This window comes from Bicyclus anynana, chromosome 17 (genome assembly GCF_947172395.1).
Source record: "Bicyclus anynana chromosome 17, ilBicAnyn1.1, whole genome shotgun sequence".
Classification (NCBI taxonomy): domain Eukaryota; kingdom Metazoa; phylum Arthropoda; class Insecta; order Lepidoptera; family Nymphalidae; genus Bicyclus; species Bicyclus anynana.
Window position 1 is genome coordinate 275,099 of NC_069099.1, and position 25,039 is coordinate 300,137.

Sequence of the window (25,039 nt, forward strand, 5' to 3'; positions counted from 1 at the left end):
TACCCGACTTAAAAAAAAGGAGGAGGTTCTCGAGTCTATGTTTTTTCTGTGTGTATGTTACTCGATTACTCGAAGACGCCTGGACCAATTTGAATAATTATTTTTTTGTTTGAAAGGGTATACCTACTCTCGGAATGGTCCTATTCTCATCATGTCAGGATCTGATGATGGAATCCTGGGGAGAAATCGAGGGAAACTTTCCGCTTTTTAGTTTAGTTGGCACGTTTAATGTTTTTGAAGTCGGTTGTATTTTTTTATTATTTTTTTTTATATAAATAACATTACCATTATAATTTACAATTTCGGCTCAGTGTTAAGCACGAGTCTCCTCTCAGAATGAGAGGGCTTAGGCCTTAGTCCACCACGCTGGCCAAATGCGGATTAGTGAACTTCACACACGTAGAGAATAAGAAAATTCTCAGGTATGTAGGTTTCCTCACGATGTTTTCCTTCACCGTTTGATTTGATTAATATTTAATTTCTTGAAATGCAAATAACTAAAAAGTTAAACGGATTTGTACCTACGCCCTCCAAATCGAAGGCAGAGGTCATATTTACTATTCTATCACGTTTCACATAGATATAGACAACATAAAGTAAATATTTTTTTTACAGACAAACCACCTAGCCTTGTAGTATACTAAAACCCTCCCTGAATATTATGCATTTAAATAACCCCTATCAACGTTAGAGGTTTTTGAAAAATATAATATGTTTACAAACTTGCGAAATAGATTATAATCTAACGGTGTTTACAATTTTATGGTGTTACTAGCTCACGCCGCGCGGTTTCATTCGCGTGGTTCCTGTTCCCGTAGGAATACGGGGATAATATATAGCCTTACTCGATAAATGGGCTATCTCACACTGAAATAATTTTTCAAATCAGATCAGTAGTTCCTGAGATTAGCGCGTTTAATCAAACACTCTTTAGCTTTATAATATTAGTATAGATACACACTTTATTCTTAGACGGTTCGTTGGAATAGGTATGATGACAGTTTTTTTTATTTGTATATAAATTAGTAGTATGCTTATAGTAAAGCAATTTTGTAAAAGTAACAGTTTATCTGCGATCATTACTTTCGGAGCTACATAGATTTGCGCTGACACGGATCCCTGAAAAACGCCCCATACAAAATAGCACGATTTAATGACGTCGTAGGTCATAATGATCGTTAGATTTTATAAGCTTTCAAACAAAATTACTAATATCTTTGTTATTTGTACATTTATAGTTCATTTATTGAAAAATGTCATATTTAATGTAAGGAAGCTAAAACTGTATGGATTTTCATATAAAAGCGATAAAAGTTTTTTATAGATTTTGAAATTTTATAATCTTATTTATTTTGCAAATATCTAGACAATCTTTGCTTTTTATGTATAAATTAGTTAACATTTACCCGAATATATCATAAAAATCAATATATTCAAACCTAGTCATTATCCCCATCGGATAATAGTTTGTCCATTTCGACCGCGACTGTCAGAAACGCAATATCTGAGCGGCCGGAGCAGCAGCGTTTAAACCTTCATAAAATGAGGCATGTCTGACTATTACAAGCTATCCGTTGCGCTAAGTGTTATACTACTCATTGCAGTATTAAAATTGATTACGTAGCACCATTTGTCAAGTTGTCAGTCTGTCAGAAGCTCGTAGCATACAAACATTCCAGCGAGGAGTCCATATGTAATTGTTAATTAATGGATCTGGGACTTTAGTCAGAGCTCTCAACGCTATTTGAGAGAGAGAGAGATTTATCGTATACCAGCTATTAATATGAGCTTGTGTGTATGTATGTTTGCTTAAAGTATCTATGGACTGAATGTATATCACCGTAAAATTGTAAACACCGTTAGATTATAATCTATCTCGTGAGATTGTGAAGTGTTGAAAGATTGTGAACCGTATCATACTGCTTACAATTTAAGGAAGAAAGTACAAAAAAAATAGTCTAACCATTGGTTTCTGAGCCACTCAAGTTCCGGTTCTTTCGAGTATGTTGCTGTTCACAATCTTTCGATAGTTCGCCATCTCGATAGATTATAATCTAACGGTATTTACAATTTTACGGTGTCATATATATTTATTTAAACTGGACTCATTTAATTATGAACGTATACAAAATACGTTTATTATTAGTGTCACAAACAGTACCTACATCCTATTTTACATAATGTATGTCTGTATGCACCTCTAATTTTTCAGTTGTGTGCATTTTAAGAAATTAAATATCACATGTTTCAAACGGTGAAGGAAAACATCGTGAGGAAACCTGCATACCAGAGAATTTTCTTAATTCTCTGCGTGTGTGAAGTCTGCCAATCCGCATTGGGCCAGCGTGGTGGACTATTGGTCTAACCCCTCTCATTCTGAGAGGAGATTCGAGCTCAGCAGTGAGCCGAATATGGGTTGATAATGAATGAATGAATGTCTGTGAAACAAAACAGAATAGGTTTACAATGCAATAGCTCAGAATTAAAGCCGTGTAATGCAAAAACGCGCAATATCCGATGCTGACTTTTAGCTGAAAATATTATAACACTAGCGGACGCCCGTGACTTCGTCCGCGTGGATTTTAGTTTTTCACAAATCCCTCAGGAACCATGGATTTTTCCGAGATAAAAAGTAGCCTATGTGTTAATCCATGCTAAAATATATCTCAATACCAAATTTCAGCTAATTCGGTTAAGTAGTCGAGGCGTGAAAGAGTAACAAACATTTATATCATTAAAATCATCATTTTTCGCAAATCTCGGGAAACCATGGATTATTTCGAGATAAAAAGTAACCTATGTTAATCCAGAGTAAAATCCATTTCCATTCCAAATTTTAGTCAAATCGCTTCAGTAGTAACGGCGTTAAAGAGTAACAAACATCCAAACATCCAAACACCCATACAAACTTTCGCGTTTATAATATTATAGTAGGAAGTAGGATTACATGTACGGCAGCGAGTTATTCTACATCGATGCAATTATTAATTTACGTATTTTAGTATCACCAAGCAGTGGCCAAATGCGTCAAATGCAAGTGATGACAGTATTGGCAAAACGCCGTTTCAGTTTCTAAATTAGCGCTCAAAGTGCGCGCCAAAACTTTGGAAATTAACCGCATTCATTACGCTAATATGTACTGCACAGTTTTAGTTTAGACCAGTGATTCCCTAGGGGTCTATGACAAACTACAAGGGGTCTATGTCAGCGAAAAAAAATACTATAGCCTATAGCACTCCCCGATAATGTAGCATTCTACTGGTGAAAGAATTTTTAAAATCGGAGAATAACTTAACTAAAACTTTATGATTTGAACGGCTTGAATTAATGCATCACGTACGATGTTATTTTTCGCTTATTAGTTTATTTTCTGATTTTGAAGTCGGTTCAATTTTTTATGAAAATGTAAATATATAAAACTCGAAGGTGACTGACTGTGACTGACATAGTGATCTATCCACGCACAACCCAAACCACTGGACGGATCGGGCTGAATTTAGCATGCAGGTAGATGTTATGACGTATGCATCCGTTAAGAAAGGATTTTGATCAATTCTACTCCCTAGTAGATAAAATAGGGATGAAAATTTGTACAAATCTTTGTCAATTTTACGGCGATTTGGCTGAAATTTGGAATGAAAATAGATATTACTCTGGATTAACACAAAGGCTACTTTTCATTACGGAAAAATCCATGGTTCCCGCGGGATTTGTGCAAAACTGAATTCCACGCGGATGAAGTCGCTAACGCCCGCTAATTTTTTATATCGTCATCTGAGCTCGAGTCTCCTCTCAGAATGAGAGGGGTTAGGCCAATAGTCCACCACGCTGGCCCAATGCGGATTGGCAGACTTCACACACGCAGAGAATTTTTATATAGAGGTAAAGTTTGTGGTGTTGTATGGGGGTAAACTATTGAACGGATTTTCAAAATTCTTCAACCACTACAAAGCCACGTTACTTGTAAATGTCATATATACTTTATCCCCGTTTTCCAACGGAAACAGGAATAACGCGAGTAAAACCGCACGGTGCCGGCTAGTGTTTTACACGGTTAAGAGAAAAATACATAAATCTTACAATGCAATGAAATAAGAGAAAACGAATAGCTCGTGAGTTATTCGCAGTGCTACTTCATAAAAATTAAAAAGTTAATGGCTCCGACGCGGAGGCTTGACTCTCTCATTGAGCATAAGCGTCGCCTTCACTGTTGAACGGACGGGTGCCTGCCGCAGTCAGACTTGCCTCAACTTTTTTTTTCCCATTCCCCTCCAACTAGTCGGGAAAGGCTGTGCTAAGAGTGGTTACGACAATAGACCAACGGGGTGAGGGTCGGTGAGAGCGGTCGGTAAGAGCGGTCGGGCTCATCACCCTTCGGTGATGAGCCCGACCGCTCTTACCGTTGAGCTATTGAGGCTTATGAAGACAGAAAGTTATACATGTTCCTACTATTCGTTTTATAAAGACATGTTCCTACCAAGATTAGTAGGTAGGTTTTAGTAGGTAACCGATTATGAAGTTTGGATCGTGGTGGTTATGGAAGGTAGGTGTTAAGGCCCCTGATCCTAATTGTGAAAGTGTTAAACGTAGTGTTATATATATTTGTGTGATAGTGTGATTACGTTTACACTTGAACAATGGGGATGATGACTATTGACTAGGTATATATTGATAGGATATATTAGTAGGAATATATTGATTTTTATGATACATTCGGGTAATATAAAGCAAAGATTATCTGGATATTTGCAAAATAAATAAAATTATAAAATTTAAAAATCTATTAAAAATCTTTTGTCGTATTTAGATGAAAATTCATACAGTTTTTCCTTCATTAAATGTGACATTTTTTAATGTGTGTACTATAAACATAAACGCACAAATAACAAAGATATTAGTAATTTTCTTTGAACGCCCATACAAATCTAACGATCATTATGTACCTATGACGTTATTAATTCGTACCATTTTGTATGGGGCGTTTTTCAGGCATCCGCGGCAGTGCCGTAAATCTGACTCTTTAAATCCCTGTAGCTCCGAAAGTAATGATCGCAGTTACCCTGTTCCTTTTACAAAATTGCTTTACTATTAGCATACTCTTAATTTATATACAATTAAAAAAACTATCTTCATCCCTATTATTGAGTATCTGGATCAAAGAATAACTCAGTCTGAACCAACATACACGAAAACGTTGGACATAGCAGCGACACTATTTCCGCATACGAAATATTTTGAATTAAATTCAGCATTTTTTAAGTTATTTTATTTTTTTTATCGAGATTTAATAAAACACTTACTTACTTTCAAAATATTTGAAGAAAAAGAAAAATCAAAAATAAAAGACAAAAGTGTTTTTCTCATGTTACCCGGGATCGAACTCAGGAATATTAGATCGTACCTTGGAATATTACACGTCCAAATGTAGATGTAGATCTGCTATGTAGATTGAAATTAATAATCGCTTACTGTCTGTATGTACCTATTTCCGCAATCTCATGTCCAAAATTTTTTTAATGAAGATTCAGATTCCTTGATCTGGATCCTTGAAATACGAATAATACTTACTTCATCATTATCAACCCATATTCAGCTCACTGCTGAGCTCGAGTCTCCACTCAGAATGAGAGGATAGATGGGGAATACCTTCTTATAACCACCGTACTTGTCTACCTATGGTAGGAGTGTGGAAAGGTTACAATTTATTAGGCTTTATAAAATAGGGTATGTCTGGTTATTGCAGGCTGATTCGTATTTATTTTTATTGTTATCTACTTTCAGTAAATACAGAATGGAACGAAGCTTCAATGACTAAACGACTTGAAAGAGACATTTTTTACCTTTAACGGCAAGATACCGTTTGTATTTTTTACAAGCTTTTATAATCAAATTCCTTTAACTCAAATAGACTTAATTTACAAGCACTTAAGAACGTCTTTGTGTATTTGTAGTGACGCTACTAAAGGCTCAAAAGGCAAATTCTACCTCTTCTTTTCTTCTTCTAGAAAACTTTCGAGTTATTTTCTTAAACAGAGTAGATTCACCCAATGTTACGAAGGAATTATTATAATAATTATTACCTTTTTTATTTAACTTGGCCTGTTAGTATTAGTGATGTCCACAAGGTTTTAACTAGGGTAGCCATTATACAAACAAATTACTTGTCACCCCCCCGGTGACGCCGTAGTGGTTCCGCAGGGAGCTATCGGCACCTACTCAGACAGAAAAAAAAAAAAAACAAATTACTTGCGAAATTCAATGTTAGGAATACTGGTTCGTACTGAGTTCTCAGTGTAAACATTTATTTTTGCGTGTATGGAATAGTTGTCACAGGATATTACAAGATAGATAGCCACTAGATTATTAAATACTTGTACACCCAGACCCAGAGGAGCCGTGATAGCCCAGTGGATATGACCTCTGCCTCCGATTCCGGAGGGTGTGGGTTCGAATCCGGTCCGGGGCATGCACCTCCAACTTTTCAGTTGTGTGCATTTTAAGAAATTAAATATCACGTGTCTCAATCGGTGAAGGAAAACATCGTGAGGAAACCTGCATACCAGAGAATTATCTTAATTCTCTGCGTGTGTGAAGTCTGCCAATCCGCATTGGGCCAGCGTGGTGGACTATTGGCCTAACCCCTCTCGTTCTGAGAGGAGACTCGAGCTCAGCAGTGAGCCGAATATGGGTTGATGACGACGACGACCCAGACATTGTACCCCACGTCCACAAACATTTTCCATTTGTGGGAACCGAAACCTCGGCCTTCGATGCAAAATGCAATTCCTTAATCCTCTAAGGTACTAAAAATGCACCTACCTAATTTGTACCTTTTGCCGTGGAGACCCTTGGGGCTTGGGCCATGGAGTAGCAGTGTCAAAAAAGTTCAATATTTTTTCCGTGGCTAGTTGCCTCATCAGTGACAGTAGGGCTGGCTCAGTCTTTGCACAAAGGATCCGTCTGGGTGTCCAGCGCGGAAATGCAGCCAGTATTCTTGCCACCATTATCAGGATAAGTTAGCTTAAGTTTCTTAATGTATTCTTTCACAATAAAAAAAAAAACATTTTCTATTATCTATAGGTGAGTAGAATGTGGAATGGCGTCAAGAATACTGACTGCATTTCCTCGCTGGACCTTTGCGCAAAAAATGAGCCAGCCCTACTGTCACCCGTCGAAGCAACTAGTACGGTGTAATAATTCGGAGAATTTTTTTACCACTTTTTATTTCATTCACACTGAAAACAATATCCCTTAAATGGCTTCGCGAATAAAAGAAAGTGAACTAACAGAGTGTAAAATTTCAACCGAATTTCGCCAAACCGTCGACCAGACGGTGAGCATTACCTCGCTTGTACGGATTCCTGTGTGCGTTCACCTTTGAGAAATTGCTCAGGAAATGCTCAGTGTAGGGTTTCACATGCGCTGCATCGGCGATCGATGCTCATATCGTGTGGCGATTATTAGCTGCGCCCCGATAAGACTAAGGACCAGTTCCAGCACCATCAGATACCCAAGATGTTAGAATCGAGTGAAAAATGGGACTGAATTAAGATTCTACTTCTACTTCTACTAATATTATTAACGCGAAAGTTGATATGGATGTTTGTTACTGAAGCGATTTGGCTGAAATCAGGAATGGAAATAGATTTTACTCTGCATTAACACATAGGCTTCTCGTCCCGAAAAAAATCCACGGTTCCCGAGGGATTTGTAAAAAAACTAAATTCCACGTGGACGAAGTCATGGGCGACCGAAATTTTTTAATTAAATTTAATGAAAATAAAGGAGATGGATGAAAGGAAACTCGGAAAGTGAAAGAGGCTGCGACTTTGGAAGTCTAAATGGCAGGTACATCAGCGTTTTTGGAGGTAGGTTTAGTTGGTAGGAGTCCAGCAATACTTTTGATGTCCTCCGTGGCGCAGTAGTATGCGCAGTGGATTTACAAAACGGACGGTCCTGGGTTAGATCCCCGGCTAATTGTTGTTGTTTTGGATTAATACTCAGCTTGTGAGTGAGCAAGACTGTGATGGACCTGTCAATGCATAGCTTTAAGCAATATGTTAGAAAACATTTACTTTATCGAGGTTACTACAACATTGATAAGTTCCTTAAAGATAAAAGTGCTTGGAGGCCATTGGATCAGCTTCCAACTTCACACAAAAAGTAAAACTATAAGAAATTGTAATTGTTATCAATTGTAAATTATAATACTGTATGATTTTTTAAAAAAGAGCAACTGTTGAGTTTCTTGCCGGTTTCTTCTCAACAGAACCTGCCTTCCGAACCGGTGGTAGAATCTTTACAAGTCAACTGACGTGTCAAAAGTGCTTGTAAACTGAGCCTGCTGGAATGAAATGAAATGATTTTTGATTTGATTTTTTGATTTGATTTGAGCTTCTCCTTGAAAAAAAATCTATTAAAATACTTAATGGTGATAATTTAAATCGAAAACTTAAAATGAAAGTAACGAAAGTACAAAGTAACAATTGGAACGATCTCAATTAGAGATACCATTTTAATTTCTAACAGTATACTTTACCAAAGAACCCTATGCTAGCATCAAAGGCATCATAATCAACAAAAGTGCCCAAAAATTGAAGCAAAAACTCATGTCTTCCTAAAACATAGAACGCAAATTCTAAAAGAGGTACATAATCCTCTTTTGTAGGCTTGGAAAGTGTACCCACATATACAAATACTACATACCTATAGTTATGTAGTAGGTAACTTCGTATGCATCAAAAATCCTTTCGTCGTGATTTAGTCATTGTCGAAACTCAACAAGCGCTCGCTTCGAATGCAGTCGGGATTCACGGGGACGATGAAAAGAGACGAAATTATAATTAACGGCGCACCAGAAAGAGACACACAGGGATAACGAATAATCCTCGGCTTAAAGAGAGAACTGAATAAGTGACGCTTGAGTCTTGACACATAACATAACAAATATTAGCACTTTTATCTTATGAACAGACGGCAGAGCATTATTGGATTGGATGGATGTTCTTAGAATGCGTTGTCCAAAGCCGATATTACTATTTATAAATTTCTCCTCCTTATGTCGTATTCCTCACGTATAAGAGTCGTGACCACCTCCATACTTGAATTTCAGTTATATTGTGTCACGCCATTATGTTCTTATCTTCGTCCGGAGAGCATTGTAGATTGTGGAGTCAAGTGTGGTGCGGATTTGATCAGACCAACGCATAGGGTTCGCGGCGTCTTTCCTTCCGCTTTGCCAGTGACCTTCTGTTTTTTTCGAATTTCGAATTTGTTTCGAAATTATCTCCGTCTTTCCTGGCATAGAGTCCGAAGTACTCCAGGATGAGGCAGATAGCAGAGTCTAGTTTTCACTCTGAGTGAGACACCATAATGGCAGCGAGTGTGAATGTGGGAGTGTTAAGTGTATTGCCAGTTAAAGGAAATTAATAGCGGAAATTAACAAAAACCCATAGCGTAAAACCTCTTCTGAATGCCTGGTGGCAGTTTTCAATGTTTTCATACTGTGACGAACGCGTAAACATAAACATGAATTTCTAAGGAATTAAAACAGCGCCATCTAGTGGCACTACTGCACAGTGCACAACTGTTTCAATTCTCTCCACCTACCTACAAGGCCAAGGACCAGTAGCGGCTATCCAATCAGGGATGGCTGCTCTACTCCGACACGTGTCCAACTAAGCCCGCTGCTGCCTCGACGCAGGATAGCGAGAAATCGCAGTCCGCGCGGGGCCACCGGAGCTAAATACAAAAGTGAACCTGTAGGCCTATTGGCCTCAACCCCGGGAGGGGTTGAAAGAAAACACCGGGGGAGAAAGATCCCCCGCGACACGCCCGGGCAAGGAGGCACTACCTCGAGGCCCGTACCCCCGCCCCGTGTTATACGGGTCGGAGAAGACCCGACGTCTCACGTCTCCCTTAGAAATTCGCGTTTACGTATACGCGATAATCACAGTATGAAAACATTGAAAACTGCCACAAAGCACCCTGATATGGTATAAATAAAGCCTGCGCAATTTAATTTAGTTTCCCCAAAATTTTAAAGCGACCGGTTATTAAGTTCTCCGTTTGCATCGTCGTAATCATGTACTAAACTATAGCACAGGCTGTATACAGGTGCGTCGTGTTTTATGTCCTCGAGACAGGATACTCGAGACGAGGCTTGCGTGTGTGGGTGCACCTTTTATGCGCGCCGAATTTTTTTTTCGTGTGCACTAATGAAGTCGTCTACGGCTTTGGCTTTTAGGCTGTACGCGACGCAACCGTTGCTTTTTTTAATGCACCTGTAGTTCCGTCATTTGGGAATTGAAAAAAAGCTGCAGTTCTTTTTTCAAACCAGCGTCAATACGTCTAGGATTTTCGCATTGATGATTTCGTATCGTATTTTTTTATTTATTGAAAGCTCCTGATTTTTGGTGTAGAAAGAAATCAATGTGGTGGATATTTAAAAAATAATTGCTATTTTTAATTTATTGCCTACGTCTGCTGTTCTATACCTACCTTTTCATCGAATCCACTTAGAGCACAGAGTAAACATGATACAGAGTGAGTCTTTATAAGCAGTTTGGTGAAGCCGGTAAAACTCTTAAAAAAAAAACGTCACGCGTCTCCTTGACAACCGCATATTCAAACTTTTCATAATTTGTATTTCAAAATTGAACACTAACGACAATTAAGTATAATAATCAATAATTACCTATAAAAAATTACTCCATCTTATTTCTTTAGTTTTTGTAAACAAATCTTAAAATATTTAAAAACATAAGAGGCCATTTTTCTTGAATAATATTGAAAGTAACTGATGCGACGCTTCGTGTCGTACTGACTCGGGAATGTATTCGTTTTTGAATTTTGTATTTGGAGCGGCTACGACACCGTCATGTTCCGTACGCTCTATCTGCCTTTTATTGATTAATCTGTTGCTTAAAGATAGAAAATTTAATAAAAATTTTTCATTTGTTTTGAGTTGTTTTGGTAGCTTGAAAAGAATTGAGTTCTTTAAATATCGTGTATCCAATATAATACCTACACGCTATTGTAAACTGAATAGAGAGATATATACTAGATCTCTCTATTCTAGAATTTAAACTATCGTGACTGTTATTCATATTAATTGATTATGAAACACGGCTAAAACTCACGTCATCTAAGGTCGGAGTATGCCCGACTAGTTTCGAATCCATACGGGGCCCTTAGTCACGAGCTGGTTCTTGCAACACGGCACGATCCACACTGAGTTTTGGCCGTGTTTCATAATCAATTAATATGAATAACACTCACGATAGTTTACATTCTAGAATAGAGAGATCTAGTTAATGTTTATTTAGGCCAATCAATCATTTATTTATTTATTAATTTATTTGTAACGCCAACAATGACAGCAGAAAACATTATATATAAGTGAGTTACAAAATTCTTGAACTACTGCAGCCATCTTTTACAGGCATTCACAGCACTACAGAGTCCGGTTAAAAACTTAAAGTAAAAGATTAACCTACAATCTAAAATAATTTACCAAAAATTTACAATAATAATAAAATAAAATATCACATCAAATGTGAATAAAGTTATAATAATTTTAATAAAATAGTAAATAATAAAAGAATAATAAAATAAATAGTAGATTTTAAACAAGGTGCTAGAACGATACGTGGCTAAATAAAAATCGGGGTTCACACTCGCACTTATGTGACACTCTGCTTTTCACTGCGATAGCGAGAAAATAAAATACCAAACTCTGGTTTTAGCGTAACTTTAACAGGAAAATCTGAAAAGAATTATTTTTTCCTTAAAGCTCGAAATACTATTTCTACCCCGCTGTGGGTAAGCTATACTGACCAATAAGCGCTAGTAAATGCTTTATCTATGGTACTGTCGAACTTTTTGAGCTAGAAGAGCGAAAAAAAGCGAGCTACAAATACAGTTGTTATACCTACACTGCTAAAGAGGAACTTTCTTTATGGTAGGGAAGCCCGGGATGCTAAATTTGCAGTTACTCGAGCGTCATTGAGACCGATTACATTTGGTAGATTAAATTATAGGAAGAATAAATGGTTATTTACTTTTTCCGCTTTTAGCGGTGGAAAAAAAAACTACAGACTTAAAAACAATTTTTATTACTTTGGCTTACTGAAATTGTAAGAAAATTTTAGCGATTAATTAGGAGATTATTTCCTTAAAAATAAGTAAAAAATTAATCGCACTCGTACCTCGAGCACTAAAATATAAGGGTCTAATTTTGTAACTTTGAAACCCTCCCATTCCATTACGTTACGCTCAAATCGTCAGATTTTCGAAATGTGCAGTTTTTAGCTATCAACTCACCTACCTTATCTTAATCTGACGTGCTGGTTGAGTATTTATGAAGTTAGTTTTTTTTTTGGTTGCCCTAAACGTACCCACCAATATTAAGGGCTCATACTCGGTGGAGGTACTCGACAAAGTGTAAGGTATAGTCCCTTATGTTTATCTGCCGCGCTCGAGTAACTGCAAAAATCCCCTCTTCGGCTCCTCTACTATTATCCAAAACAAGCTAAAAACAAAAAGGTCTGGAAGAATAGTAATGGAATAAGTACAACAGCAATTAATACATTAATGCATTTAAGTTTAATTTTTTTTTTGGATTGGTAATAAATGGGCTTATCAATAGGAACTAGCAATAATCTGTTTGTCTATGTTCTTTGTGTCTGTGGGTAGAGTTGTAGGTATACGTACGACGGTTGGTCGGTAAACTCGGCTGTCAAGATAAGTAGGGATTTAGGGTAAGTCCCGTGGGCCTGTTATGGGGACATAAAGAGTAAAGAGCCAGCTTGATGCGCGCTACGTGTTGATGTTTACGACAACCCAGATTTTATTAAGATATCCCCGTCGTAAATATTGTTGTAACTGAATGTTGGAATGAAGTTCCTTATCACGCGTCAAGCGGATGGGAGCCTTACATGTTGTGTAGAAAGGACAGAAAAAAGTACTAACTAAGTTTATAGTTCGTTTACATTTTGATTAAAGGAGATGGTCCAAAATTGTATGGAGCCCAGGATCAGAAATTGTACCCTGGCGGAAAAAAAAAAATATTTTTTAAAACTATTTTTGATTATACAAATCTACTTTAAAAGAATTAAATCTTTCGAAATAATATTCATTCTCTCCCAAGAAATGCAACATTAATATGGGTAATAATGGCGGATTGATGACATTTTCAAAGCAGTAGTCGATTTGACGTTTGCTGTCAATTGTCATGTCATAGTTGGGCAAAACTTGGGTTTTAATTTTATTAATTTCTTTTTATTTCATTTAATATATTCAGTTATTTAGATATTAATAAAATCCTAGTTTTTTTTTCTTTTTGATTTTAATGATACGGGATACAATTAGAGTGGACTTGAAATGGACCATCTCCTTTGTTTTTATTAGGACATCTGTTCAAGAATGAAAGATAGGTTTGAAACATATAGAGTTGAGTTGTAAAGCTGAAGTGGCAATTGGCGGAGTACATAATCGGGAAAAATCAATAGATGTTGGGGTCCCGAGATGTTGAAATGGTGACTCAACAGCGGAATGCGCTGTGTTGGTCTCCACTCCACTACTGATTAGGTGAACAGACATCGAGCGACTCGCAGGGAGACTGGAAGTTCCTTTAAATAAGGTTTTGTCTAGCAGTGGACATAGGCTTATTTGGAGTTGATGTTAAAATAAGCCTGTGGATAATGTAGGAATTAACGAATCTCCGTTGATTTCACCATCAGTATATTAATAACCTTGCTATGTGCGGAAAAATTGAAACTCCCTTTTACGCACAGACTACAGATTACAGATTACAGATTAAATTACTAACTTCTACACAGATTACAGATTAAATTACTAACTTCTACTAGCAAAGAGAACTGATTATGGCGCTCCAAGATAGAGTTTAAGATATTTTTGGTCAGATTATTTGTAAATGCAGTGTCACTGACCAGTTGTTGAGCTTCACTGTCGTGTTGCAGCGTGCGTGGAGGAGGACTGCATCGACTGGGAGGGCAAGTCGGTGCCGCACGGCCTGCTGTACGTGCCGGGGCCTGGCGTGTGCTCCATCTGCGTGTGCTACCACGCCGAGCCCATGTGGTGCAAGGCCATCTACTGCGACCCCCCTTACGTGAGTATCAGTAGCGGCAGCAGTAGTAGCGTGGACTGCATCGACTGGGAGGAGGAGGAACTAAGCTGTCTGTCTTTTAGACTGTACACACTGGTCTGGTCTGCAGAACGGATGGTAAATTTTAATGGGACATTCACTTTTATAATTATAGAGGAAGGTAGGCTATGCTAAATTTTATCCCAAAAAAATCATCGTTCTCTAACTAGATATAAAATGTTTACTGAATTTCACGTGAACGTCACTAACGTTTGCTTATTTTAATTATTTACTTAATAATATAAAAGGTAATAATATTACAAAGAGGTGAAAGTGATGTTGTAGGGGTAGTAATCTCTGGATCTACTGAACTAATTTGAAAATTATTTTACCAATAGAAAGTCACTTTATTTGTCAGTCTCATCTCATTTAATACTAGCGCGCTAGTATTAATTTAGTTATAGACTGCGTGGACTTCAGTTTTTCACAAATGCCGCGGGAACCATGGATTTTTCCGGGATGAAAATAAAGTTGTTTATCCAGAGCAAAATCTATTTCCATTCCAAATTTTAACCAAATCGCTTCAGTAGCTGCAGCGCAAAGGAGGAACAAACATAGATACACACACACAAACTTTATAGTATTAGTATGATATCTTTATTCCCGTATTCTCACGGACACAGGAAGTACGCGGGCGAAACCGCGGGGCGTCTGCTAGTAAAACATAATCTGTTTAAACAGAAAGCAAATACATACATCATCTGTTCTCCCTACGCAAATATCCAACGGGTCACAGAAAGACCTCCGTGGCGCAGTGGTGAGCGCGGTAGATTTACAAGACGGAGGTCCTGGGTTCGATCCCCAGCTGGGCCGATTGAGGTTTTCAGACAAAGACGTACCGCCATGCGATTTAGAGTTCCAGTACGATGTCGTGTAGAAACCGAAAGGGGTGTGGATTTTCATCCTCTTCCTAACAAGTTAGCCCGCTTCCATCTTAGATTGCATCATCACTTACCATCAGGTGAGATTGTAGTCAAGGGCTAACTTGTAAAGAATAAAAAATAAAAAATCTCACGGACACGGGAAGTTCGCGGGCGAAACCGCGGGCGTCTGCTAGTAAAACATAATCTGTTTAAACAGAAAGCAAATACATACATCATCTGTTATCTCCCTACGCAGATATCCAACGGGTCACAGAAAGGCTAACGCAGTACGTGAAGTTTGTACCAACCGAGGTGCCATTATGTAATACAATAGTTATGCTAATATACGGTGCAAGTATGTCAAGTCGCATGACCCACTAAAGCGACGTTTTACATATCTGGAACAGATCCCCAAAATGAGAGCGTTGACAAAAACATACAATTTCATCTCTTCTGAAAACTAGTAGTAGAGAGACGAAGAGAGGATTTTTGCAGTTACTCGAGCGCGGCAGTTGAACTTATGGGACTATACGAGTATCTCTTGTATATTGGTGGCTACGTTTAGGCAACCTTAAAAATAAAGTAACTTCAAAAATACTCATCCGCTTCAGCACGTCAGATAAGGATAAAGTGGATTAGTTGATAGCTAAAGGTGTGCATTTCGAAAATCTAACGATTTGACCGATTGAATAGAACGATTTATATTGGAATGGTTTAAAAAATATACTCAACTTTACGGTAAATTGGCCTCACATACTCCGAAAGGCCATGGGTTCAATTCGCTAGACTATTGACTTATTCACTCTTAACTAACACAAACTTTCCGATTAATTGGAAGGAATGGGAATATTTTTATCATAATATACTTACGAGAATCTATACTCTATACTAATATATAAAGCTGAAGAGTTTGTTTGTTTGTTTGATTGAACGCGCTAATCTCAAGAACTACTGCTCCGATTTGAAAAATTCTTTCAGTGTTAGATAGCCCATTTATCGAGGAAGGCTATATATTATTCCCGTACTCCAACGGGAACGGGAACCAAGCGGGTGAAACCGCGCGGCGACAGCTAGTGAATTATATGGCAATTTTTTTAACTAACTTAACTAGTACTTATTACCCCTTTGTTTTTGCGTTTAGATTTTTTTACCACACTGTGGAATCGTTGGTTATGTTATGTGGTTTTGAATCATGAGGTCCTGGGTTCAAACTCTAGGTCGGGCTTAAGAGCTTAGCTTCTAAGAAATGTGGTGTTAAAATTCAAAGCTCGGAGTTCGGAAGTTGGTAGTGTTATACGCCCGTGCTTCAGAGAACTTTCCACACCAGATCAGTTTCGTAAATAGCCTTTTCCGCGCCCTGTGCGAGCGTCTATAACTGCACTTAATTTAAGTAGACCCTTTGCCTAACATACCACTTACTGTGTCTCACTCACTAAAACTCAAACGCAGGTTCACTACTGCAAATGCGTTGCCCATTCTGATGCTTAATTCTATCTATTCTTGCGCCCCCAAGAGTCTACGCCCTGTGCCTGGGCACCGGTGGCACCGCCCTATTTACACCATTGCTCCAGATTACCATCGGTAATATTCGTTACAGAGTCAAACATTACCACTCTAGATCCGCCAACCGACAAGCGTGATGGGTTTACACTGCTATTCTTTAAAAAACTGACAGCCTGTGCCATGTTGTGGTTATAAAAACATGGCGATGATGAGTTTCTTTGTTCACAGTTCTGTAAAAACTTCCGCGTCGGTGAAAGATGCTGCGAATTCGAATGTCTCGACCCACCGGGAGAGGACACGAGATATCGCGAGCGAGAGCGTCTCAGAGCACTCATCCTCGCCGGCAACTCCTCCGCGACGCAAGTCAAACCCTCCCTGCGACTGAAAGCCGGCATTTCCCTCATAGCGGTAGCCGTCGCGAGAATGGTCTGAAAAGAACTTGGCCGGCACACTGCCGTGCGCTTATGGGTAATGGGTATACAATATTAATACGAGCTGTCTTTTAACGGTTGGTTAGGAATTTGGCTGCACTGCTGCCGTGCGCGTAACAGATAACGGGTATGCAATAGGTGTATCATCTGTGATAGCTCTTTATTTGTAATTAATTGCTATAATTGTAGAGGAATTTGACGCCATAATGGCAAAAGTGGATACCTATACACTATCTCATTGAAAAGTGTTACAAAAATAATCACATTCACATGACAATTGACCAAAATGTTGACATGATTTATTCTCATAGAGATAGTTTATTGGCCAGAATGATATGCACCTGTGGAATGGCAAACTAAATTGTTAAAAGCTAACAAACACAGCTATAGATATTAAATACCGAGCTTAAGAAAGATAATCTAGTCGCTTTGATATCGTAGAACGTCATCTCTTACGTTTATAAATGGGAGTTAGCACTGATTATTATCTTTCTAAAACTCGATGTTTAATCTTAAAACAGCTAAAATACTGTAATTATTATAATTAGAAAAGTTTCCGAATTCGCTATCGTTTTTCTCTAATTACTCAAATGCCAAAACAAACACCAATTTACCTCCTTTTCTCCCTTTTTCACTGATCTAATTACTTGTCTTCTAATACTTTTCCCTAATAAATTACCCTCTTTAGAGTTTAGTTGTAAAGCTTTAAAAAATCTAGTCTTTTATATTGAAATTAAAAGTAATATTACATAAAAAAAACGCTTACCTATAATTTTTCTTTGTCCTTCCAAACTACAGTTAGAAAGTATTGATTCACATGTAAAAATAACTTTTTTAATTCTATTAGCTATCAAACTTTTGGTACACGGTTAAACACCTCTCTAACTAGAAGTAGATTTTTTTTACTACATTAAAAAAAATGTAAAAGACTAGTTTCAATTGAAAACAATAATATTTCTGTTTGTTTTATAATTTTTTACATATGTATAAATCGTAGGCAGGATTAATTTCTTTATGATTACAAATAATGCTCTATTTAAAATAATTTATTTAGTAATATAATAATAATGAAATAGCTATGTAAGTTTTCAAAATGGACATAAACGTCGATGCACTAGGTAGTATAAAATGGACTGTCACATGGCTGTTTTTAATTTAAATGATAAATGTTTAGATTTAATATTATATAATTATTTCGCACCGATAAAATAATTAGAAGAGAAAAAAAAACCTTCGGACCAATTTTATGTAAACGATTAGTATGGTGTACTTCGTTATATATTTTCCCTGGTTAATTTCAATGTTTGTATGTCGTGTCCGGTAGAATAATAACATAATATAATACAGCTTGGGTCATTAAAGTTGAAACAGTGCATTTACTCCTGGGATACCTACTCATAGCATTGATATATTAATATCATTATCTATTTTTTAGTACATACAACAAAGTTATAATGATTATTTTACTAATTATTAAAAACATACTTTACATTATATACAGTAAAAGCTCATTCTTATTCACGCTTCCTTTATTCTCGTTTTCACTATTCGCGGATTAATAAATTGCGTCCTAATTCTTATATTCCCGGCTAAATATTTCGTTATTCGCGGATCTAACTGACGTAAAATCTGCAAATTTAAACTTTAACTTGCAAATACCTATTGTCGAAATTACAAATGGATGGTTTAAAATTTCAAGTTTACTGCATAAAATGTCAAGCACTGCAAAAGCAACTGAAGATTCTCTTTATATATTTGTTTTTTTATTTTGTCACCAAAGAACGTATCCCGTAGAATCCTATATTTTATTTATTTATTATTATTCTACAAAAAACATATTTAAATTATGCCTTACCATAGTGTAACACAAACCACAGTTGGTTTTACTGTGCACTGGTATATAACATAATACAATAATTAAGAAAAAAAATAATTACAAAATAAAAAGAGAAAAAAAAATAAAACACAATCATTAGCGGGTAGTTGAATAAATATCATAATTATAGTGTGAGTGAACCGCTGCTGCGACGCTACACAGGCTGTCCCAAACAGTATTCCTTTAGTTTCCGCATAAGTACGTTCGTAAATATATTCATATATTTTAAAAGATTTTTTTTATATAAAATACCATTCCATATTCACTGTTTCTGTATTCGCGACACAGTTAGAGAACGTATCCCCCGCGAATAATGAGCTTTTACTGTACTTGAAAACATTTTGTCGCAGTTTTTTCATTTTGCGTTGTGTTTATACGTTTTTATGATTTGGTCATACATAGTCATTCTGGACTTCTGGGCAGTAACTACTTTTTCAACTTTTCTGTCTCAAGTGTGCAGTTAGCATAAAAAATACATAAGTTTAAAACTTGAAATAAATAAGTGATCACAGATATTTGGTCCCAAATGCTAACTGTACAGTCATACTCGTAATATTAGTTATACAATGTACAACTAATATGTAATATATTATTTATATGTATATAATAAATTTTCAAATATATATTTATATGTATGAACTGTGGTCCATAATACTCGTACTGATAATACGAAAACGATTTTGCAAAAAAGGCTTGAATATTTTGCTATGTCGGTCTGTATTCTCTTATGTTTCTTGAAACTTGAAACATAAGTCGATTACATGAAATTACTTATCAAGTAAAAATAGCAAAATGTGTGTTTGTCGATCATTGAATGTGGACCATAAAAAAAAATATTCGTTAAATTAACAATGCCGCACTGAACTTGGTGATTGCACTACCGTGCGCTCAATTTGAACTTCATAAGCTCGGAAGTTTAACAATTCGGAAAATGAAATGATGATGATGTTCAATTCCCAACTTTTACTCTATGGTTACCTTCTCCTTCTGACATGATTGGAGATTTTAGAAATATGTATATATAATATATATTTCATGTAAAAATATATATTGAATGTCAGTCAATTTTTAATAAAATATCTTTCATTACGGATGGAACGCAACTTAATTTTCAATACCGGGGATGCAATTTACGAGTAGGTACTATAACCACACGAATATCACGGTCTGCTTACTCTATATAATTGCGGTTGTGATGTACCGTCACTAGATTTTCTATGCCTCAATGGAAGTGCGTTAGCGTTTGCCGTTCGTCCGTGATGTAGGATAATTAAATTATTAAATAATTAATTATCATAAAATCTGTGTGCCTTACACAGCCATACAAATAGTAATCACATTATTTCCCTGAGGTATTTTCGTTTTGCGTCCGTTATGGTAATATACGTCAGTGATATAAAAAAGTAAGTACGAGTAGGTACTGGCAAGATATCTTCTTAATTTATGTATACCAAATAAAATTAAATATGCTAGACCGCACTACGGTTTATCGCTCCAATATGACATTTTTGTACAAATTAACTTTTATTGTATAGGTACTTCATTTGCTTAAGTTACATAACATTGATTGTTATATTCCATGGACGTACACTGTTGGATGGTTCCTGTACCTGTACGGTGTCATCAACACGGTCTTTAATCATATCAGGTAGCTTCCTACATCCCGTATAATTAAGTTGGTTTACCTAGTGGGTGTTCGACTAACATTACACATTCTGATGCGGGTCGCCATTGCAGTACCTTGGGACAAGTCCATCGGTTTAACGAACTGTGTGTTTACCCATTACCACTCTAATATTTATATTGTACGGCTAGGTGTAATGTATAATAAATTTATTTTGCTGCGGACACTATTGCGGATGTTGAAAAATTTTTCTGCAACGTTGTTGAATAACCTTCAGAATATGATACCGTCTGGAAGCAGGAAGTGAGACGTACGCTGTGACTTCGTACGTACATTTTATACGTAATCCATTTGAAACTTAATTGAGTGATACATACAAAATATTTCGTAGCATACCTACTTTCTATTGAATATCATTAAATGACAAACGGGTTCGGTGGATATCAATTTTTAAATCGACCGATTCAGCGAATACCCACTCCATCAGTGTAACGTTTCTCAAGGATTTGATTTGCGAGATAAATCGTACACAAATACATACTCGATTAAACTTCATATTCTACCGCAAACGCCGGCTTCTATTTGATATCCATGTATAAAATACATTTTTTATTTTTATATTAGACGACCGGAGAATACCGTAGTGCGATCCCAACTATCTCTTCACGTCTTTATGAATCATGTAGATAGGCACTTTGAAATTGTAGCTTTAAATTACATTCTTTATCATATCTAGAGATGGTTTCACGGCGATGGCCCGGGGCGGTATTCCCGTAAGTAAATAAATGAAATTTTATGTAGGAATGTCGATATATTAGCAAGATATATTGTAGAAATAAAGTGAAAGAAATATAGAGGGTATCGAGAGCTTTAAAATTAAACTAATTGAGTTCATTTTATTTCGTCGTTTATCAAAACACTGCAATGCTATCAAACTAAATAAATTGCGATTGTTAATCAATGCACTGAAAGTTTGACTTGCATGTAACTTTAACATATACATATATGTGCATACGCTTTAAGGTTTTTTTTTAATATTTATTACGCTACTAGGAATTAGTCATTCCTGAACGGCGAAGCCAATGAATGCTAAATGTATTTAAAAATCATATTTTAATAATTTGAATCATAATAATAATCAATCTTATTGAAGTTATATTATTTAATTATAAATAACCCAATAAAACTTGACATGAAAGTATGTTGTAGTAAGAAGTATAATTTTATTTATATTAACTATATAGATATATATTGGGACCGACCCCGGTGCTTAGGGCGCTATCTTTCATATCATCGGCTATTAGGGTTTTAATATATGTAGAGCGACGTAGGATAAAACACAATTTTACGCATCGATTCATTCTCACACTATTTTCATAGATATATTACGTAGATATTAGATAAAATACAATATTAATAACAGATTGGATTGTCGAGATCCATAAATAACATAAACTGAAGTTCTTATCAAGATAATATTGGGAACAGAGATAATATTACTAGTGATTCTCCATTGTATGCATTCTTTATCAATCACAAATATTATTTAGCAAAATATTTTAAAGAATTGCAAAAAGTAAGTAAATTGCAGAAAATATTAAATGTAGGTATAATTTTTTATTAGGTTTTTATTTAATAATAAATCATTATTAATTTTCGTAATTGTGAGGTACAATTAATTTGATTTAATTAAAAAATAATAATTCAGATTGTAAACAATTATTATTATTATGTAGTTAAATCATTTGACTCGTCGTAGCAAACATATTGCTGAAAATATGTAAATTATTGGTAGTGTTGTTTCGTTATACCCACTAGCCACTATGTACCAAAAACAATTGTGTTTTATATATATTGTATTGTAATATATATTGTAATCGATAATTAGGTAGGGAGGTATATGATTTTCGTTTTAAATGTTACTACTGATTATTTTGATCCCAATATTGTCTTAATCGAAAATGAAATTTAAAAAAGGTTTTATCTCTTATGCTTGACAAACACTTGTAGTAAGTAAGTATGACGTCATGGTCATATCATAATCAATGTAGCTTTGACAATAAAAAAACCTTGCCGCAATGCGGTTCACACTTCATGAAAATAGCTACATTACATCTCAAACAAGTTAACAATACATCCAATTGAAATGTGATATAAGGGAGTTATTTTCTATTACGAAATGAATTATATCATATATTTATTTCTAATTAATATAAGCTAAGGAAAAATGCATTATTCGTTTTTTTGTATCTATGTTTTTGATTGAAAAAGCTTTGTTGTTGCACTGCCGTGCGCCCTGTTTAAGTTAAGGCGATAGCATACTTAAAACTTACGACGCTGCCAGCAAGAAAGCATCAAAAAATAATGAAGAATTTCGTATAGACAGACTTACATAAAACAACCGGCGCGCATTACTTGGTATTGAGGTTTTAAGTATATTTTCATCTTTACAATCATAATACATATTGTATGAAACCATAATGTACCTTACTTGAAATAAGTCTTTTTTAATAAAAATAATGCATTCATTTTAATGTAGAATGAAATGATGCGAGGATATTATTTATATATACATGATATTTTTTAAATTATTGAAATTGTAAATAGTTATTTAAGTGCAAGTATTTAGCTCATATTATAAATCTTAGTCTTAAAATATGTTGTTTAATTTTACCACAATCTCAATACTTACCCTATGTCTTGCACATGCTGAGAGAAGCAAGTAATTAATTAGTTATTTTAATTTCGTTAACTTAAGCTTCATGGCAATGTGAAAACCCCTCGCAGAATGTCTGACGACCAGCAGGGCCATTATTCTCTTATTACCAGAAAAAAAATATTGTTGTGCTTGTTATTTAGGACGATTCTGGATTTTTGTTGCCTGCTATCTCCCAAAGCTATGATGTTTCCAGCACCACAGTTCACTTTATACCTACTTAACTATGAGAGGAGCTTTAAAAAAATAGCTTATATTTTTTTTTAATAAAAACAATTTAATTCATAAACAAAAGAATGTACCCACTAAGCAAAGAACGAAAAATAAAATTGTATGTGCAATAAACTAGTCAAAAGGTAGCACATACAACAGCAAAATATACAGGGTGCTCGGAAGCGTTTCCCGTAACTCTAGGGTTATAATTATTATTTAAGGAAAATTAAAAATGTCTAGGGAACGTGTTCTAAAAAGAATATTTCTGGAGTAAAAAAAATATATCATGAAGTAGCTTACTAGTAAAGTGCGGAGTGCCAGTTGCAATATCTCGTCAATATCGACAGTTACTACTAGGATTATTTAAAAATTCAAGGACATAAAGGCGTGTGTTAAATGGATAGTCGGAATTATTTGAATTCCTTTGTATGAAAACATAAAAAGTTTTTTTTTAATTAAAAAAAAATTATGCAATTCGGCTCCTATAGGTGGACTTGTCAACACCTCGAATTTATCGGAAATACTCCCGAGCACCTGTATAAGTACCAGTCGAATTGAGAAACCTCTTCCGTTTCTGAAGTTGGTTAATAATTATGAAAATCTTGCTGTTACAGACTTCCGTTCTAAAATTAATTGATTTCATGCGTTTCAAGTAACACTGACAAGAAGGCTGAACCTAAAATTACATTTTTTTCCTGGCTTCAGCTCAGAGTGCAAGTTAAGCCGGTATCTCACTAATTATCACTAACAAGATAATAACCTCAGGGTCAAAATTAACCTAAGCCTGATAATCCACATAAACTACTGCTTATGTCTCAACCCTCTTCTGTAAGAGAGTATTATCTATTTACATTTATACTAATAATAGCTGACGCCGCGCGGTTTCACCCGCGTGGTTCCCGTTCCCGTAGGAATACGGGGATATTATATAGCCTATAGCCTTCCTCGATAAATCTAACTCTGAAAGAATTTTCAAATCGGACCAGTAGTTCCTGAGATAAGCGCGTTCAAGCAAACAAACAAACAAACTCTTCAGCTTTATAATATTAGTATATATATTATAAAGAGAAAAGATTGTTTGTTCGCATTGAATAAACTGATTTTAATGGGACTTTAACTGGAAGATAGAGGTGGTTACAGAGTAATGTTTCTTTTCCCGGAAAAATACATGGTTGCCGCTGGATATATGAAAAACAAATTTTCGCGCGGACGTAGTCGCGGCTAATCTTATGTAAAGTATCTAGCCTCGTTGGGACAGTGGTTAGCCTGTGTGGACTCGGATTACGAGGGCTGGGTTCGGGTTCTGGGTTGAACTCTACCTACATATATTACTGAACTATTACTCAAGTAAGTATATAAAATTGTTTATTATTATTATTATACATATATGTACAAACTAGCGGACGCCCGCGACTTCGTCCGGGAACCATGTAAAATCCATTTCCATTCCAAATTTCAGCCAAATCGCGGCGTTAAAGAGTAACAAACATCCATACATACTTTCGCGTTTATAATATTAGTAGGAAAAAACATAAAATGCATACAAAAAAATTGTAACATACATACAAAAATAACATAGTCAAATTGAGAATCTCCTCCTTTTTTGAAGATGGTTAAAAACTATGCATAAGAATTTTAAAGTAGCG

General features: G+C 35.8%; 1 protein-coding gene across 1 annotated transcript in view; it reads left to right on the forward strand.

Moving 5' to 3' along the window:
* Positions 1–23,120, forward strand: part of LOC112049311 (uncharacterized) — a 44,926-nt gene extending 21,806 nt beyond the window's left edge. The window contains exons 3-4 of the mRNA XM_024087157.2: positions 13,983–14,131; positions 16,762–23,120. Coding sequence (XP_023942925.2) covers positions 13,983–14,131; positions 16,762–16,965 — 353 coding nt within the window. The 3' untranslated portion in view covers positions 16,966–23,120. The remainder of the gene's footprint in view (positions 1–13,982; positions 14,132–16,761) is intronic.
* Positions 23,121–25,039: the final 1,919 nt, after the last annotated feature.